Source organism: Lissotriton helveticus, chromosome 4_2, assembly GCF_964261635.1.
Source record: "Lissotriton helveticus chromosome 4_2, aLisHel1.1, whole genome shotgun sequence".
Taxonomy (NCBI): Eukaryota; Metazoa; Chordata; class Amphibia; order Caudata; family Salamandridae; genus Lissotriton; species Lissotriton helveticus.
The window spans coordinates 91,403,849-91,423,734 of NC_136064.1; the positions used below are offsets into that span (position 1 = coordinate 91,403,849).

At 47.8% G+C, this 19,886-nt stretch overlaps 1 protein-coding gene across 1 annotated transcript in view; it reads left to right on the forward strand.

Annotated features, from left to right (window-relative positions):
- The window catches only part of LOC144752212 (START domain-containing protein 10-like), a 145,823-nt gene extending 129,132 nt beyond the window's left edge, over nucleotides 1-16,691 (forward strand). Inside the window, exons 5-6 of the mRNA XM_078640174.1 lie at nucleotides 5,009-5,061; nucleotides 15,950-16,691. Coding sequence (XP_078496300.1) covers nucleotides 5,009-5,061; nucleotides 15,950-16,180 — 284 coding nt within the window. The 3' untranslated portion in view covers nucleotides 16,181-16,691. The remainder of the gene's footprint in view (nucleotides 1-5,008; nucleotides 5,062-15,949) is intronic.
- Nucleotides 16,692-19,886: the final 3,195 nt, after the last annotated feature.

Below are 19,886 nucleotides of genomic sequence, written 5' to 3' on the forward strand. Positions count from 1 at the left end.
ATTGTATCCCACAGACGCTGTTGATCAGTGATCTGGGAGCCTCCGGACACGTCGAAGGGGCTCAGACATGTACCGGCAATCCAGGACCTCTTCTCATAGGTGAGCTGGGAGCCTCTGGACACGTCGAAGGGGCTCAGACATGTACCGGCAATCCAGGACCTCTTCTCATAGGTGAGCTGGGAGCCTCCGGACACGTCAAAGGGGCTCAGACATGTACCGGCAATCTAGGACCTCTTCTCATAGGTGAGCTGGGAGCCTCTGGACACGTCGAAGGGGCTCAGACATGTACCGGCAATCCAGGACCTCTCCTCATAGGTGAGCTGGGAGCCTCTGGACACGTCGAAGGGGCTCAGACATGTAGCGGCAATCCAGGACCTCTTCTCATAGGTGAGCTGGGAGCCTCCGGACACGTCGAAGGGGCTCAGACATGTACCGGCAATCTAGGACCTCTTCTCATAGGTGAGCTGGGAGCCCCCGGACACGTCGAAGGGGCTCAGACATGTACCGGCAATCCAGGACCTCTTCTCATAGGTGAGCTGGGAGCCTCCGAACAAGTCGAAGGGGCTCAGACATGTACCGGCAAACTAGGACCTCTTCTCATAGGTGAGCTGGGAGCCTCTGGACACGTCGAAGGGGCTCAGACATGTACTGGCAATCTAGGACCTCCTCTCATAGGTGAGCTGGGAGCCTCCGGACACGTGGAAGGGGCTCAGACATGTACCGGCAATCCAGGACCTCTTCTCATAGGTGGGCTGGGAGCCTCTGGACACGTCGAAGGGGCTCAGACATGTACTGGCAATCTAGGACCTCCTCTCATAGGTGAGCTGGGAGCCTCCGGACACGTCGAAGGGGCTCAGACATGTACCGGCAATCCAGGACCTCTTCTCCAGGAAATTGAGTTGCTAATGCAATGTTGGAGGGGAGCGGAGCAGAACGGCACCCATCCCTAAGAGAGGCCCTCCTGGCTGCTTCTGTGCCTCTAACTCTCACCAAAGCCTAGGAGAGCTCCTGGTGGCAATGGGAAAAAGCAATCTTGTTGCAAGCTTTCGTCAAAGCATTTTGTTCAACATGCGGGCACTTCATCAACCACCATTGTCACTTAAAATCAAGTTTGAAGCACCCGCAGATAATGCTGCTCCCAAGGCTGGGTGGAAGGGGTGGGAGTCTACTCTAATCAAATGTTGATCCTGGTTGGATGATTTGTGAAGTGATGCAGTCACTGCTTTATTAAAGGGGTTGATGCAGCGCGTTCCTTCCTGGTACGGACGCTGGTAAGGCTCCAATATCAGCTTATTTAACACAGAGTGACTGAGAGGCATCTTTGTTTCAGAAAAGTCCTCCTATCAAGGACCTGGTGCTGGGCCCTGCTCAGAGCTGCTATTAGTTATAATTGGGGCTCTCTGTGGGGCCTTTGTACTCAGATGCTCCAGTTTGTGAGAAGCTAAATACAGGCCCGCAAGCGCCGTACTGTATGTCTGTGTTACCGGGATGCTGCAGTATATTCTCTTCAAGTCCTCTTCAGTTTTGGGTTTTCAGACCTCTCATCCATGGCACTGGAGGTTGATGGGTCCCTTGTGTGTCCAGGGAGGGTGCAGAGTCTGGAGACCTCTTGGCAAAGACCAACCGCGCCACTTGACCTTGGAGTCCTCCTTTCAGTGATGTGCTTCAGAGTAAATTTAGCACTTATATTTCAATCTTGTAGCACAGTGCAACTTGCAACTGGCCTGGTTTTTGCGCTGCTTACTTCACCGCGTACAGGCTGCGGCGGCCTCTGTCGTCCCACCAAGAATATTGTCAACTATGTCACTGAAAAGTGAAAATCTGAATATTTGCCTACGAAGGAGCATACAAGGATCACACCGAGGAACAAGGGCGATTCAATGTTCTTTTTGAAACTTGGGTGATTGCATCAATGCAAACAATGGTCAGACTCTCTTCAAACATGCCTTGTTCTACAGGTTCTACAGGTTATACTCCATGGGCGGCTCCCAGAATAAATAAGGCAACAATGGAAAACGAGTTGCTAAAAGGTGTATTCCTGTTGAGTTAGGCTTGGTGCCACTGAGCGTAGTATTAATTCAGCGACTCGCGGCATCTTCATATCTCAGCAGAGGGACTGGCACTGTCCAAAGCAGAGTCATTAGTGACCAGAGAGGGACAGTCCGTGGAGTCTCAATCAATAGGACTAAACCTGTAAGACCATTCATTTTCCATCGCTGCCCAATTAATTAGTCAGCAGCCAATAAAGTATTACGATGCAACCCCTCCGTCCCTTGCTTCAAAAAAGACCTGAAACTCCTCCTCCTCAACAAATACTTTAACTCTTAAGCAGACTGAACATTGTTTATTATCTCTCATTACAGGAATAGACCGTCTGTCATAGCCGGTTGTTGGGCTGCTTCTGCGGCCCATTAGATTCACTCTCCCTTAACATGTACTATTCTTTTGACCTCTTTCGGTTCCCACGCTCTCGGCCTAACACATTTTCTTTGTTTTTCTTTGGTGTGTACTAGAATCTATTGAGTCTCGCTTAATACGGTATTGCGTTCTTGAATTACTGTATTCTTCGTGATAATGTAAAGCGCTTTGATACCTGCAGTTCTAGCTAGCGCTATATAAAATGTATAAATAAATATTAGCGGTAAATGTCCTTAGTGAGCTAATAGAACAGTGTTTTCTGCTGCACTTTAAAGAAGTCTATTTTGTTCCATACACAGATCACAGCCACCCTCCTGCGCTACTAACATTACTTATCACGATGATGACCTGTGCATGACTCGGAGAGCCGAAACATAGTCGACAAAAATGCCTCTGGTCTAGTGGCCCAATTGTTGACCATTATATAGACTGTTTCTCCAAAATGTTGGCCCACAGGTTATGATTATGCCCCGGGGTCAGTTGCTAGCCTTGTACATACACATTGTTGCCTTGCTCTTACACTGTGGGGTCACTGCAAGCCAAGAGCATGATGTATTCAATTGATTTCAAAATATTCTGGTGTGTAAAACTGATTAAAGGGGCACATTGCATGCTATGATTTCAACAAAATGTATTTACCAGTGAATGCTGCTAACACAAACCACAATGCCCTAAGAATATTGATTGTAAGAATGAACGTGTCCAAGTGGCCCTTTGTGATGGCTGCTCATAGCCCCGTTGCCACGTGTGCCTCTTCGGCCCATCTCGCTTACCGTAGGTAGAGCGAGCACCCATTGGCCATTTCCCGTCTTCTGCCTTTGCTGTTCTCATCTATCCAAGTCTTTCTGCTCTGAAGGCCAAGTTTCTTGCCCCTAACTCTGCAAGCCTGGTTTGATGTTACCGGCTGCTTATGGACAGACGCTTGTATAGGAAGGAGTGACCCGACTGAGCTGCCCAGATAATCCCTCCCTCTCTTACACATGTACAATCAGACGCGGCCCACATATGACTGTGCCAGGTCTTCACTCCCCAGCAGTACAGCAGTGACTTTCACATGGGTTATGCCTAACGAGTACCCAGCAGCGGGCCCATATGAAAGGTTTGGTGGTTTTCCCATGATGGATCTGGGCAGAGAACAACTGTAAGTTGCTGAAGTTGGTAAATTTACATTTGGCCTTTTTAATACTTTATACTAATTCTGCTTCGAAGGAGCATGCTTTTTGTCGGACTTCTAGAGTACAGAAGATGGATTGTGAGGACTGGGAATTTTCAACTGCGCCACTGGCCCAGTAGCTTTGAGGACCTTGATCACACACCATCTCTGAATGGTAACACAAGTTCATGTGTGCATGCAAGAGCTAGCTCAGTTTCCAGGACAGACACTTGAAAGATTTGCGTAGCTTCTTGTCAGATTTGCGTAGCTTCTTGTCAGATTTGCGTAGCTTCTTGTCAGATTTGCGTAGCTTCTTGTCAGATTTGCGTAGCTTCTTGTCAGATTTGCGTAGCTTCTTGTCAGATGCGCCTGGCTTCTTGTCAGATTTGCGTAGCTTCTTGTCAGATTTGCGTAGCTTCTTGTCAGATTTGCGTAGCTTCTTGTCAGATTTGCGTAGCTTCTTGTCAGATTTGCGTAGCTTCTTGTCAGATTTGCGTAGCTTCTTGTCAGATTTGCGTAGCTTCTTGTCAGATGCGCCTGGCTTCTTGTCAGATGCGCCTGGCTTCTTGTCAGATGCGCCTGGCTTCTTGTCAGATGCGCCTGGCTTCTTGTCAGATGCGCCTGGCTTCTTGTCAGATTCGCCTGGCTTCTTGTCAGATTCGCCTGGCTTCTTGTCAGATTCGCCTGGCTTCTTGTCAGATTTGCCTGGCTTCTTGTCAGATTTGCCTGGCTTCTTGTCAGATTTGCCTGGCTTCTTGTCAGATTTGCCTGGCTTCTTGTCAGATTTGCCTGGCTTTCAGTCAGATTTGCCTGGCTTTCAGTCAGATTTGCCTGGCTTTCAGTCAGATTTGCCTGGCTTCTTGTCAGATTTGCCTGGCTTCTTGTCAGATTTGCCTGGCTTTCAGTCAGATTTGCCTGGCTTTCAGTCGGATGCGCCTGGCTTTCAGTCGGATGCGCCTGGCTTTCAGTCGGATGCGCCTGGCTTTCAGTCGGATGCGCCTGGCTTTCAGTCGGATGCGCCTGGCTTTCAGTCGGATGCGCCTGGCTTTCAGTCGGATGCGCCTGGCTTTCAGTCGGATGCGCCTGGCTTTCAGTCGGATGCGCCTGGCTTCTTGTAACGTAAGATTCGTGTAACCTCTTCCCTAGGGGCGGAGGACTGAAACCCCACATCTGTGTAGCTCACCTGTCTGAATGTGTCAGATTAGTACTCTATGCTGTTTGACTTGTCTGAAATGTATTGGATTTGTACAGCCAGTACTTAAGACTTCACTTTGTTCTGGGGAGGAAAGCTTGACAATCTCATGCAATTCTGTAAAGTACTGCACCATTGAATGGAATTTTGTGTAATGTTCCGTTTCCGGGTGACTAGCTTTGCTTCTCTTCCTGTTTCTTTTGTATTTGTTCTGAACATTTTTTCTTGTTTTTGTTTCATTTCAGGGTCCTTACCAAAGTGGGTCGTCAATAAGTCCTCTCAGTTCTTGGCTCCCAAGGTGAGTGATGGCGCTGTGGCAGTTGTGAGTGGCGGGCCAGTGAACATAAGGCGGGAAGGCACAATAAGTAATGTTATTGACCAGTTCTGAGGTCCCTCGAGTGTGCCAGCTCTGTCACTGCCTTTATTCTCCCGCCCTTTGAATAGTATTAGCTGTCTGTGGTCAGTGTTGCATCTGAGGTCTGTACCGGTCGTTATGGACTCTACTATGTTATGTTATGTTATGTTATGTTATGTTACAGGTTTTATAGAGTGCACAGCTGTCCCTACTCAGTGGCGCCCCAGCACTAACAATAGCAGTAGTGGGGAGATACTGAGAGAACAGAGGCTATAGTGAAGGAGAAAGATGAGTTTTAATGGCTTTGCGAAATACCATGTGGTTGGCAATGCTGGTCAACTCTCAGCCATCCAACGAATGCGATGAGATCTATCACGTTTTTTCCAACATAAAAGTACAACGTATACCAAGCATTGTATTTCATGGTGCACATTACCCCATAGTATTTTGGGCTTGAACAACTTAAAACCATCAGTAGTCATGATGTGCCTCTGTTTGTTTGTTCCAGCACAGTAAGGCATTCCTAGGGGTCTCACAAGATAGATCTGTTCTTTCTTGAAACCCATCAGCTGTCAAAGTGATGAGACATCCACAGAGCGCTAGATGGACTCCGCCATCTTGATTCATACACTGTCATCGCTGCCATGAATGTAGAGCTCTCTCAGCGCTCTATTCACAAGAACAATGTGGCGGAGGCAGGGTTCTGGAAGCATGTGGTTGGCACTGTACTTTACAGTACACTGATAGTCTTTACATTATGTACTTGTTTTACGTAACTGTTGTTTACAAACTGAGGTACAGGGAGATACAGGCGTTTGCTACCATCGCACAGTTTCTGGTCCGATTCCAGTGCCAGAATTAGATTCCGGGTCTACAGGTTTCAAGGCAAGACTGGTATGTTAAATATGACCATAATAAAAGCTGTTTGTCAGATTAGAAGGTAGGATGCTGGACTCTGGGGGCACTTTAACATGCTGTTTGTTCCACCTCTGCACTCGCCAACAGTAAATAGGTGCTCTCCAGCCTACTGCAGTATTGGGTTCTTAAGAAGGAAAATGACTTTTCCCCCTGAACCATGTGCAAAGATGTTGAGGGTTTACTTTCAAACTTTTCCCCATAGACATTGAAACGCTGGAAATCATTTAGCATCGCGTCACCCGTCTGGTACGTGATGCAGACCTGGCTCGTCGCCAAAACTGACCAAGCAGTGCCACGTGGAAGGACTCTGAGATCCGGTCTACTCGCCTTTCAAATGTATTCTCCTTTCCTCCACTCATTATGTCACTGGTATCCAGTTAGTTAGTCGTAGCCAGATGACGCTTCTGTGCCCTCCATGCGCTCGAAGCCCAGCCATCTTAAGACAGATTTACCTCTCCCGCAGTGCCATTGACTTTAGCAGCAGCCTGATGGAGTGAGGGGCCTTCTGCACTCTATTCATGGTGAGATGAAGCACAGTTCTCTTTCATGAGATTCTCACCGATATCTGTAAAGACTAGAATATGTCCGCACACGTGTGTGATGCCCTAGGACTCAATTTTTAAGAAACGTTTCTACAGTCAAAACTTGCCTATAAGAAGCACCAACGTTTTTTCCCCAGGGGCAGAGGGTTGAAAAGTAAATGCAGTTGGCAAAATGAATGTAAATATATTTGGTTTAAAACATCACTGAACGACCTCCTTTTGTAAATCCTCACAATTTTCTACACTGCCCCTTTAAGGAACTCCAGACTATCAATCATGCAGGTCAGGGTCAGTGAGGCATTTTGTTTTTTGTCAGAAGGATGCTCAAAGTGCTGCCTTCTAGGTTCTTTTTGGCTTCATTCCAAGTCCTACACATTTTGCATTATTTTGCAGGAAGTGCCTTTTTCTTCTGATTTTTCAACTGAGGTGCTTTTCTTCTCTTCTTTCAGCAACTTGACAGGGCTCCTTGAGTGGGGTAAGAAATCTTGGAATGATGATTCCTACTCCACCAAAAGGTGAAAAATCTGCCTGGAGATGCCTTACAGGTGCCTCGGGGATAGTGGAGGAGTTTGCAAAGCAGGAGGAAGATGGCCAGCCTTGTTCCACTGGCTCTAGAGTGGCCAGGGAGTTCTGCACCTACTCTTCAGCCGCTGGTGCAACCAGACCTGATTCCCCTTTGGACCCCTCAGGCCACACCTAGAGTTGTTGGTGCTCCAGGTCAGCGTGAATACACAACCGGAAGGCACATAGTCAGAAGAACAATGAGTGTGTGTTGTGGATACAGTAAGGGAACAGAAATAGCACTGGGCTGAAATATTCCCATCAGCCCACCAAACGTGGCGGAGGCATCGTCATGTGGGAAGTGAGTAGTGTATTCCAAATCTCACCCACTCCATCAAAGATGGTGCAGAGATTGGAAAACTGTGATGACCTTCAAGCCACAGTGTATTTCTGAGTGGTACTAATGAATGTGCAGTGCTCAAAATAAGGTGAACAGAAAATGTTAAAAACAACTACAAGAGCAGAAAATATGTTTATTGGATACTGCTCTGGTGTCGTGGTTAAGAACAGGCGCCTTGTAGTCTGAAATTATGACTACCATAAGACGCTAGGCAGTGTGGTCAACATGTTTCAGCTATAACAAAGCTTTCGTCAGGACCAAAGGTGGTAATGATGCAACTGCAAAAATCTGAACGACAATTCTTAATGAAAAAAGTAATCCTACCAGTATTTTGGAGCCCCAATATTAGCTGGAGGAGACTCTAAATGAATTGTCCTTTACCTAAGGAAAAAATGAAGTGAACAACAAGTATCCTTAGTGATCCACAGATAACAAACACAACACACACACAATAAGCAAGGACAATATCCTTACTACAACAGAAGGTAAAAAGTACTCCTGTGTAATACCAAATGGTTATGAAAAAACATGAAAAAACTATTTGATGGAGTTCAACTTACCCAGCATTGTGTGGAAGTAGCCTCACCTCACCCGGCACCTGCTCGGGAAAATGAGGCCCCGCTCTGTTAAGATAGAAAATAGCCATAAAGTGTAGCTTCTGACATGTGAGAAACTTCAACATGTAAAAAGTGGCTAATACAAAGTGATTTCTATCAATGAAAAAAACTCAATTATCCCAAGTAAAAGAACACCAAACACCAGGACACGGACTAGACTGGTGCCGAAGTTTAAAGTTATGAGCCCAAAACGAGAAGAGCCCAAGCCCTAAAAGAAAAAGTATGAAGGGAGAAGGCAGAGTGCACACCTACCTGTCCGTCGGTACCTCAGGCAAGCATCCGAGTAGGAGTGGAGGTAGCGGACAGGCAGGGAGCATGCCTTTTATCCCCGTCGTGATTGGCCCATTAGTACTAATTGGACGTGTTAAAAACGAGCAATGAGCTCGTTTGTACAATCGCGCATTGGAAATTGCGCGCTGCGCATGCTCATGTGAAGAACACTATCCTCTGAGCATGCGCTGTTTGTCATTGAGAGGTAGTGTTATCGGCCCGCGTGTGGCACTGGCAGCGTCAGCACCCTGCGCATGCGCAGTCATGAAGGTGTCCGAACACGGGGAATATAGAAAATATTGGAAGTAAGGGCGTGAAGTCAGGCCCCTGAGCATGCCAGGATTAATAGCGGAGGCTTAGGAGATGTAAGGACTTGAGCCGCGCAATGAAAAACCGAGGCTGCAGAAGGTGGATTGTGCACTCGATGTACGCATGCGCACAATGCAGCTAAGGCCAGGCGCGCAAAGATGTTAGTAACGTGATGCGCTGGGTATGCTGAGTGTGATAATAGACCCCCGATTATTGGTAGCGCGAGGTGCTAGGGACATACTCAATACAAATGTTGAATAACCCCTTATTATTTATTTGCACAAGGCCAAGGTAAAAAATTTAGAAATTATATGTGGAGGAGGTCGTTACAAAGGCGACTTACTGTGGTAATAAAGAGCCATAGACTAGTGCAGCAGAAAGATGATGTTCCTATAGGGGAATTCTAAGGAATAGTCAGTAAGAAATGTATACGGACAGTGGTGTCATGCAAATTAGGTGTATGTTCGCATGACAACAAGGACATGTTAGAACTAACCCGGACAGGTATGGTGCGTAGTTTGACAGTTAATGTGCCACCATTAGAATATCTTACAGTGCCGTCCAGGCAATGTCATCGTTCAGACCCCTCTTGTCACTTTTGAGGGAGAAAATCCATTTCTGCTCTTTCAAAAAGAGGAATCTGATGATGTCACTAATATGAGATGGAATAAAAGGCTGTTCCAGGATGACCCACCTGAGGTCTTCTGCGGAGTGTTTTTGAGCGAGGAAATGATCAGTTAGTCTAGTTGATTGTTTTTGGCAACGGATGGTGCTCTTATGTTCTCCAATCCTCAGCTTTATTTTCCTAGTAGTGAATCCTATGTATCTCAATGAGCAGGGACAAGTGATCATGTATATGACCCTTTCAGTATTGCAATTCGTGTGCTTCTTGAGAAACCAGGTTCTTCCAGACCCCAAGTCAACTCGTTCAGCTTTAGAGGTTTGTGGGCAAACGCTGCACGAGCCACAAGGGTAGTGGCCCTGTACCGGTGGTAGATCCCAAAGTGTGTTGGATCCAACCGGTTCTTGGGACCGTGGTCTCGTGTGGACTAAACTGTCCCGAAGACAGGGTGCTCTTTTGAAAGAGAACAGTGGTAGTGGAATGTTTTCATTGGAAATATTGAGGATATTCCAATGTTTCCTTATTGTCTTTTGGATGTTATTTGAAAGCGCACTGAAAGTACTGACAAAGGTTAGACAATCCATGGTTGGCTTTTGTTGTCGTTTCTCAAGCAGAGAATCTCGGTGATTGTTTGAGGCGCGTTTCCATGCTTTTTTTACCAGATCTTTTGGGTAGCGTCTCGCTTGTAATTGTAGTGACAATTGGTGGGCATGTTTGTTAAACAGATCTTTGGTAGAACAGTTCCTTCTCAGCCGGAGGAACTGACCGACTGGCAAATTTGCACGTAAAGCACGTGGATGATGACTATTAAAAAGTAGAAGGGAATTCCTTGCCATGGGTTTTGTGTAAAGCTCACTTCCTAACTTTCCATCTGCTGGGAAGATGGAGAGGTCAAGGAACGATAGTCTCTCATGGCTAACCTCAATGGTGAATTTGAGGTAAGGGTTCCGATCGTTCAGCCATTGATGAAACAAATGTACCTCATCAGTTGAGCCTCGCCAAACCACAAAAATTTAATCTATGTACCTCTTCCATAGCACCAATTGATGGAAAAAAGGGTTGCTATGGTTGAGGACATGATCTTGCTCGAATTGATGGACATAGAGGTTGGCGAGGCTCGGGGCGAAAATGCTTCCCATTGAGGTTCCCGAAATTTGGAGGAAGAACTCATCCTCGAATTTGAAAAAGTTTTCAGTCATGGCTAACTTCGCACAGTCCATGATAAAATGGATAGGGGTGATGGTATCAAGGGTGCACTGAGACAACAACTGTCTGATAGTCTCCAGAGTCTCTAACTGGGGAATACACGTGAAGAGAGACTCAACGTCAAAGCTGACAAGAAGGTCAGTCTCCATATTGAATTGCACATCTGGCAATAGTCGCAAGACATCGGCAGTGTCCTGTAGAAATGTAGGCATGGCCTTCACGATAGGTTGGAGAAAATGATCCACAAAGGTGGATAGGGGCTCCAATAGAGACCCGATGCCCGAAATAATCGGGCGTCCCGGTGGTGGTCTTGTGGTCTTGTGGCTTTGTGGATTTTGGGCAGGCAATAGAATCCTGGAATTACCGGATGCTCAGTGACCAAAAATCTCGCTTCATGTGGTGTGATCCATCCCTCGGCAGATCCCTCATCCACTAAAGTCCTGATAGCTACAAGAAGGCGGGGTGTGGGGTCTGCAGTGAGACGGCGATAGAATAGTGCGTTGTTTAGTTGCCTAAGACATTCTTGTCGATATAAGGCGGTGTCAAGAATGACAGTAGCACCACCTTTATCTGCTTGTTTTATCGTGATAGATGGGTCTTTGGACAGCGTGATCAATGCCCTTTCTTTCATGGGGAGATTTTGAAAGCCTTCGAATCTCTCTTCGTGAAGCCTCATGATGTCATGTGTGATTGCTAGCTCGAAGGTCAAGACCTGGGAGGGGACCTGATGACTGAGGGGGGTGAAAGTGGATTTAGGGTGTAGCCCAGTATTGGTTTCAATCTGTTCTGAACTGGCTTCTGGATCGGATTTGTTCTTAAAGAAAGTGTAGGCGTACCTTCCTGAAGAACTTTTCAAGTTCAAGTCTGGATAGAAAGGGATCACCTTTGTTGGTTGGAACGAATCCTAAACCTCTCTCAAGAACTGAGAGCTCATCAGTAGTTAAAACTCGCGAGCTCAGGTTTACAGTTAAGTGCTGCTCGGTTCTGTGCTGGTACTCTGTTGAGCAGCCCTCCTGCTCCTTGTGTTCGGGAAAGTGGGATCGGCCTCCCACTGTACCAACTGTTGTCCTCTCCGTTTGCCGCGGTTGGAACCGCGGCCACGTCCTAAAAAAGACGGGTCCGGAAAGAACTGGGGGGGCTGCATATAAGGGTTCATATGTGGTCCGAACTGCGGGGGTTGAAAACCCCATGGACCAGGAGGCCACCACGGCCCCGGATTCTGGTAATTTCCCTGGTGGTTCCCCTGCATACCACCTCTCTGCCTGAACGTCCTCCTTGAGGACCATTGCTGTCCACCACCCCGGGTTTGTGGAGCGGTGAGATTAGTGCTATCGGAATCACTGGAGTCAGAGGCTGAGGTTGAATAGTTAGAGCCATAACGCCTCCCTTTATTGTTGGTTGCTGGGGTCGCATAGTTCTCACTAGTGTAGGGGTAAATTTTTACCATGGAAAAACGGGCAAGGTCTTTTTTAAATTTGTCAATTTTGGTTGCAAGTATATTGTCCTTGTAATCCTTATTAGATTTATTCGTCTCGTCAAGACGTTTCTTAAAGAGAGTGGTACAGGTGGCCTTAATCTGGCCTTCCAAGGTCTGGATTTCTATAAGCATGGTGTCCGCTATCCGCTTGGCAGAGCTCACAATCAGGATTAACCAATCCCGTGTGCATCTCCATGCTATCAAGGCCCAAGCTCGAATAAATTCTTTATCGTTCAGGAAAAGCCTAGGAGCATTGGTCACAATCAGCCCTGTTGGAGTGCACTTTCCTCTTAAATATTCTGCCATGATAAATCCATGGACCATAATCCGGGACTGCGCTTTTTTAAGATTAAGTAGGGTCGGCCAATCATCTTTCGCTGCACCAGAAGTGTCGGGCAAAGAATCCACGATACATGGATTGTCATCAAGAAGGCTATTAAGGTACTCGTCGTCAAAGGCTAAACCAGCAAAGTCAGCCGTGTCCATAGTGTAGGTGTATCAAGAAGATGACGTCAATTGAGTGAGCTACACAATCAAAAAGGATGTATGATTGTGGAAAAAAGGACCCGCGACCGAAGTCGCTCCAAATACCAAAATATCACATTCTTAAAAGGGGGTCAAAAAGGGGTTGATTTAATGACCATGAAACCTCACAACCCTGAAGAACATGAATACACAACCGGGAGGCACATAGTCAGAAGAACAATGAGTGTGTGTTGTGGATACAGTAAGGGAACAGAAATAGCACTGGGCTGAAATATTCCCATCAGCCCACCAAACGTGGCGGAGGCATCGTCATGTGGGAAGTGAGTAGTGTATTCCAAATCTCACCCACTCCATCAAAGATGGTGCAGAGATTGGAAAACTGTGATGACCTTCAAGCCACAGTGTATTTCTGAGTGGTACTAATGAATGTGCAGTGCTCAAAATAAGGTGAACAGAAAATGTTAAAAACAACTACAAGAGCAGATAATGTTTATTGGATACTGCTCTGGTGTCGTGGTTAAGAACAGGCGCCTTGTAGTCTGAAATTATGACTACCATAAGACGCTAGGCAGTGTGGTCAACATGTTTCAGCTATAACAAAGCTTTCGTCAGGACCAAAGGTGGTAATGATGCAACTGCAAAAATCTGAACGACAATTCTTAATGAAAAAAGTAATCCTACCAGTATTTTGGAGCCCCAATATTAGCTGGAGGAGACTCTAAATGAATTGTCCTTTACCTAAGGAAAAAATGAAGTGAACAACAAGTATCCTTAGTGATCCACAGATAACAAACACAACACACACACAATAAGCAAGGACAATATCCTTACTACAACAGAAGGTAAAAAGTACTCCTGTGTAATACCAAATGGTTATGAAAAAACATGAAAAAACTATTTGATCCAGGTCAGCGTCCAGTCTTTTTTTCTATCAGCGTCTGATGGTTCCTCTTCAGTGAGATCTGTCCCAGCAGTGGGGCCACAAGGGATGCTCCCTTCCCTCCACGATTACACAGCCAGTAGTCAGTGGCCAGTGAGAAGTTGAGTTCTTCGAGGAGCATCTTGGATGTCCCATCATCTCCAGACCCTGCACCAAAATACAAAAACCGACCCCTACCCCAGATCAGAACCTGGGTCAATATATGCAGTACAAGAACAAAGATCTGTGATTCAGTGTTGGCCGTGGGACCAGTCACACCAATGACACCAATCCCACAGTAGGTACAATAGTATACCACTAATATAGACCATGGGCGCAAAATATCATGTCAGCGTGATGCGTAATCCCACAGCATCGTGATATCAGAGTAGACCAATTGCATTAATTGCACCTTCTGCTGTCCATACTAATTGTTCTACTCTGATATCATGATGTTGTGAGATCACATATCACGTTGACCTGATATTTTGGGCCCGATGTATTACATCATCTCCATAGCGCAACATTCCACAGAAGATCTCCCAGTCTGTGGCGGATGACTCTGAGCCACATATATACCCAGTGGGTCGATCCGCGCCTTCACCACTGGCTCATGTGGGTGGCAACCACCCAATGCCACCCCCTTCAGCCGTGTAAGAGGAGAAGAGGCAGGCCCCATAGTACATCAGTAGAAGAGCCATCAAAGAACAGGGAAAACGAAGCATCGCTTTGTCATTCTAGATGAGGCTATGAACAGGGAAACTTGAAAGCTGAATATTAAAGCATCTGGTCCTGCTTTTGTGATGTGGTGGCTTTTTTTCACATTTGTCGGCTTGCAAGAAATGCTTGTGTCTTCTGATCAACATCGTCCTCTGAACTTAAAGAAGAAAGTATAAGCATGGACTCTGTCGGCCACAGCTGGGAGGGTTATTGGTTCCACCACACAGGTGCGCCTTTACAACAGGGAGCTATGAAACTCCATGGTCCATTTCTTTGACCGTGTACCTGGGAAGCATTTTCAAAATAACCATTAAGAGGGCATGATCACACTGGCCCAGGCCATGAGTGCAGTCAAGGATTCTGCTGATGTGATGGCACATAAGATCTGTTGTATGTGGTATGAGACCCACCTCAGACTTATTTACATCTTTGAGTCTGCAGACTCTATAATAAATCGTGAGCCTGCTGTTTTCTGGATCTACTCTTTTTGATTCTCGTGCCAGTGAGAAACTCCGGTACACGAGAACAAAATCATAAAGTGTGTTTTAGAAAAAAGGGAGTTTCCCATGGTTTGATTGAAGGGTTATGGGAGAGGCCAGCAACACGGCCATAGCCCTTTTTGGAAGAGACCGCAACAGTTTCTATGAAGTGCATCAATCGTACAAACAGTACTTTACCAAAAGACAAAAATCTCAGAAAAGGAGTTGTCGGACCCTAATCTTGATTTTTTTGTTAGTTTTGTTTTGGAGGGGTGTGTGCAGGGCGGGTAGTGTGGTGGTGAGGTCATGGGCCACCGCTGTCCTGTTAAGGCTGAGCAAACTGAGCCAAGTACAACTCTTTTAAACGCTTGACTGATAGTAGTGAGTGCAAGCGGTCTGACTTCTCAGGGAGGTAGTGTGGGGGACAAGCGCTCAAAACTCAACAGGCACACAGACACAATGACTTCTCTGATGCCGGCTAAGCCTCGGGTATTAAATGTTAAATGTCGTATACTTGTAAAGCGTTGATGGGGCCGTTGTGTAGATGAGGCAAGCTAATGCCCAGAGTTGCTGAGTGGGACCCCAGGTTAGAGTAGGCACCTAGGCGAGAATTGTCGAGTCCGCTGACCCAGGTCCACAACCCTGCCGCGTCGGGAATTGAACCCTGGTCCCGGGCTGACTTCTGCTCCCGGGTCTGCCGCCTCTAACCAGTGAGCCACACCACTCCACTATTACAGCCTGAACTGCTACAATAGCACTATGTATGTGTGGCGAAAGTGGCCTCGGTTCCCCCCTCACACGAGGGGCTCTTGGTGGGCAGGGGTGGTGCTGGAAGTCCCTTGAGATGAAATGTATGAGGGTGATCAGTGAGGCGGCTCCAAGCAGGAGTATCCAAAATATGGCCACAATAAAGTGTGAGGAACTTCCTCACCCTGCTGCACCACCCCCACCCCTACCATCTACCAAGCGCAAGTGCCCAGGAATGACTGATCAGCAGCCCTTTGCTAACAAGGTCTCCATTGAATTCCTGAAGGGAGACCTGTCTTCAGCCTATTTTCCTTCAGTGTCTGGGTCTCCACCATCCAGCTACAGGAATGCAGACTGTACACGCCCACTCTGATAGAAGCTGTGCTCTGTCTTGTGCTCCTTCTCCGTCTTGTGCTCCTTCTCCGTCTTGTGCTCCTTCTCCGTCTTGTGCTCCTTCTCCGTCTTGTGCTCCTTCTCAGTCTTGTGCTCCTTCTCCATGTTGACTAATATTTTGTGGTCTCCTGTGAAGGTCATCGGTCCATGAAACAAAGCTATGTGATTGGTGGTGGTCTTCAGTCTCATTTTTAATAAAGTGATGACGTGTTTCTTCCCCGGCAGGTCCTGAAGATGATCTACAAAGCCTGCATCAATTACCCGGCCTGGAAGAAGACCCACAACCCTGACTTCAAGCCATGGCTCAACCCTGAGCAGAACACGCTCCCCAGCATCTCCCTCACGCGGCTCGCCATGCAGCACGCGGACTCGCTGGAGAACATCGACGAGAGTGGCCTGTGTGACGCCAGCGAGGACCGAGGTGGGAACAGCGACGAGGACGACTGCAGGAATTGAGGGCTTGCGCCGTGAAGATCTGGGTTATGGACAGAACTCCAGTTTTATCTTCTAAATGTGGATCCACCACTTTTTAATAACTCACCGTCCAGCGAAGAGGAAAGGATGCATTTTTGTGTACGTGGAGGGATGTTTTGATATCATGCATCAAACTGTGGTTGTATCAAGGGTCTTGCAACCGAATGTTGGGGTGGGGGAAGATTGTATTGTGTTATGTCACACAGGCCTCCCATCATTGAACTTGTTGAGTTTTCTAGATTATATGGCGGTACCTTGCCATGGTAAGTAAAATCAGGGCACACGCCTGGCAGGCTGGACCACGAAGCGGTGCCCATTTCCCAAGTGCCAAATGTGAACTGAGCTTACTGTGACTGGGCGCCACTTGCACCCTCGCCCGCTGTGGCACAGTTCTAAGCTTTCACTGTAGAGTTTGCGAAAGAACAGATTATCTTAAAATGTGAGGGGCGAGGTATAATTTAAGCCTTTAATTTATTAAAAGCGTTGGACCAAGTGCAGCCTGGTACTGGTGTCTTTTCGTGCCGTTGTGGATCATGTGTGTTGCAGGTTGCTTCAGAATGTGTGTCCGATCTGTCTGAACTTTGGGAGAGACTTCCCTCCCCCAACTAGCATTTGTCTTTTGTGAATGCATTTAAAGTTTTTTTAATCGAAATCATCATATATAGACTTGGAAACAGAGGGTCATATTTACTAGGAAACTGTTGGAGCACGGCGTTAATCCAAGAAGGCTAACGCTGCACTCTGACAATTTCCAAACACAGGGATGTGCCGCATTCACAATAATACTGTACAGCCCTGCCTTTCCTTTAGCGCTGGCGTTAAATGTAGGCACCTAGCGCCACTGCAGACACTCTTGCACCTTAGTGCAAGAGTGCCTGCGTTGCAGGGAAAGATTGTTTATGTGCAGAAAGGTGTCCCTTCCTGCCCATAAACAATCTGTAATGGCATTTTGTAACTTTTATCTGTGCTGCTTTGTGCAGCACACATGGAAGTTACAACTCGTCTTTTTTTTTTTTTTTTTTAATGATGGTTTATGTGCCAGAAGGAACCTCTTCCTGCATATAAGCAATCATTGGCATTTTGCTGTTTTTATGTGTGCTGCACAATGCAGCACGTGTAGAAACAGCAAAAAAAGGAGAAATAAAGCAGTTCGAGGCATGTGGGCTGCTGAATTCATATCTATAGCATAGATCGCCGCCTAGTGTTGGGTCCGGATGATTGCACATTGTTGTCCTGGAAGAGTCTTCGAAGTATCACGAGATAGGTGGCTCCTCCCCTGGACTACAGTGCGCATGGGCATCGACTCCATCCTCAGATAGTTTTTTTCCGCCATTGGGTTCAGATGTGATTTCGTTAACTCCTGTTCGGAATCGATATAAAACTTTTTCGAGGCCAAAAGGCCTTCTTCTAACCGTCGGTATTGTTTGCGTTCGGTGCCCGACGTCTTCAAACTCATCGAGTCTGATATCCGGGGGGTCGTGTGACTCTTCGGGGATCGAGGCCCAGTCGACGCAGCAAGACTTTCCACGGCATGGAGCGGAGTCCGTTCAAGAAGTGTCCCGTGTGTGGATCCAAGTACCCACACATCGATGTCCACCCAGTCTGCAACAAATGCCTGTCGCCGGACCACGACGAGGCCAATTGTATGGCCTGTTCCAGGTTTCGTTCAAAGAAAACGATCAAGCTGTGGCGCGACTCGAGGCCCGGCGATCGGCTCCGGCACCGGTGGACGTCTTCGTAGACGCAGAAGCGGACGAGCAACAGGTTCAACTGCAGATTTCACCCCCATTGGTGGTCGTCGAGTCAGACTATGAAGCGGACGCCGAAGGCCAAGACGTGGAGGAAGTCGTCGACGAGGTAGGGGACGACGACGAGGCCTATGGGGCCATGGAAGATAGCTCGGAGGAAGAGCTATACCCCGTTCGTACTCTTACAAAGGCTCAGGTCAAGGGATCGCCACATGGCCTTACCCAAGACCTTACACCAAGATCCACGGCCCCGCCTTCCGGCCCGGCTACGGACACTTCAGCGGAGCCGCCATTGTCGAAACCGAAACTGAAACCAACGGTGTCGACAAAGACAAAGATGGCCGAGGCGTCATCGAAACCGAAGACGTCTGCTACCCCATCGACGCCGTCGTCTTCGGAGGCCTCGAAGCCGAAGAAAGCTATCGACCCAGCCAAGGTGCCAAAAGTGGTCAAGGAGCCAAGCTCAGGGAAGGCCGTCGAATCGGCGTCGAGCAAGGCAGTCGAGCCGAAATCTAAGAAGGCTGTCGTGACTGCATCGGACAAGGCCGTCAAGGGCGCAGAGCCAAAGTCTGGGATCCCGAAGCGGAAGGTCAAGGCTGCCGATCCGAAGCCGTCGGCGTCGATGTCTGCGGCCGTGGACAAAGATCGTAGCGCACCGGTGAAAGATGCTCCTGCGCCTCGATCTGAGAAACAGAAGGCACCCACGCTCGGGTCATAACCTGGGTCCGCCCCCAGGGGATCGGTCGGGTCGACGAAACCTTCCGCTTCCTTTACGAAGCAGGTCTCGGACTCCCTCCAGCGACTTAGGGACAAGGCTTCTGCGTCGGAACCGAAGACACCTTCCGCCCCGAAGCCAGCTGTCCCGGCGCAAAAAACTTCGATGCCGATCCTCTTCACGTTACCGCCTAAGGCCTTTGCACCACAGTCGGTGCCCAAAGACTCGGTATTGTCGACGCCAATTCACCCGGCTGGGAGTTTGGAGCATCGACAACACTCTTTAGAGAAACAGTCGGAGCGTTTCATCGATGCCGACACCGGAAAGCTTACGCTTTACATGAGGAAGATTACAGCATCGAAGCCCTTGGAGTCATTCACAATTACCCTAAAGCGCAAAAAGCCTGCACCAGACACACCAGTCTTGGTTGAGCCAATGGTTCCACAGACTCTAAGAGGCACAACACCCTCACCCACTTATTCTGATGGAGAAGATGGAGGGGAGCAGGATGAGGAGTACAGTTTTCCTACCCACATGGAGCCTGATGAGCAACAGGACTCGTGGATGGAGCCAGGTGATCAAGGGGATCAGCATGCAGTCCATGACCCTCAGGTGTACAACGTCAAGACTTCTCCCACTGAGGATTCTACGGCATTTCATGCTTTGATTGAGAGGGCAGCTAAAAACCATGATGTTGACATGCATGCTGACCTTGTGGAGGCTGACTTCCTTTTTGACCCTTTCTCCACTGCAGAAAAAACTGTCAAGACTCTTCCAATGCTAAAAGGGGTCCTTGGGCATGCTGCAGACCTTTTCAAAGAGCCCACAAGGTCAAGGGTTGTTAACCCTAGAATTGAGAAGAAATACAGACCGGCGCCTGGCGATCCAACATACATAAAGGGCCAGTTGCCATTGGACTCTTTGGTGGTCTCTAATGCCCGCAAACGGGCGAACTCGCAAACCACGGGTGAAGCTCCTCCCCCAGACAAGGAGTCAAAAGTGCTGGAGGCATCAGGGAAGAGAGTAGCAGCTCAGGCGGCCAACATCTGGCGTATCTCAAACACGCAGGCACTATTGGCCAGATACGACAGGGAACACTATGACACGCTAGAGACCCTGTTGCAACACCTACCAGATCAGTTTAAGGAGGGAGCTGAGATGCTTGTCCAAGAGGGCAAGCTCATTTCCAACGCTGCTATAAAGTGTGCACTAGACGTTGCGGACA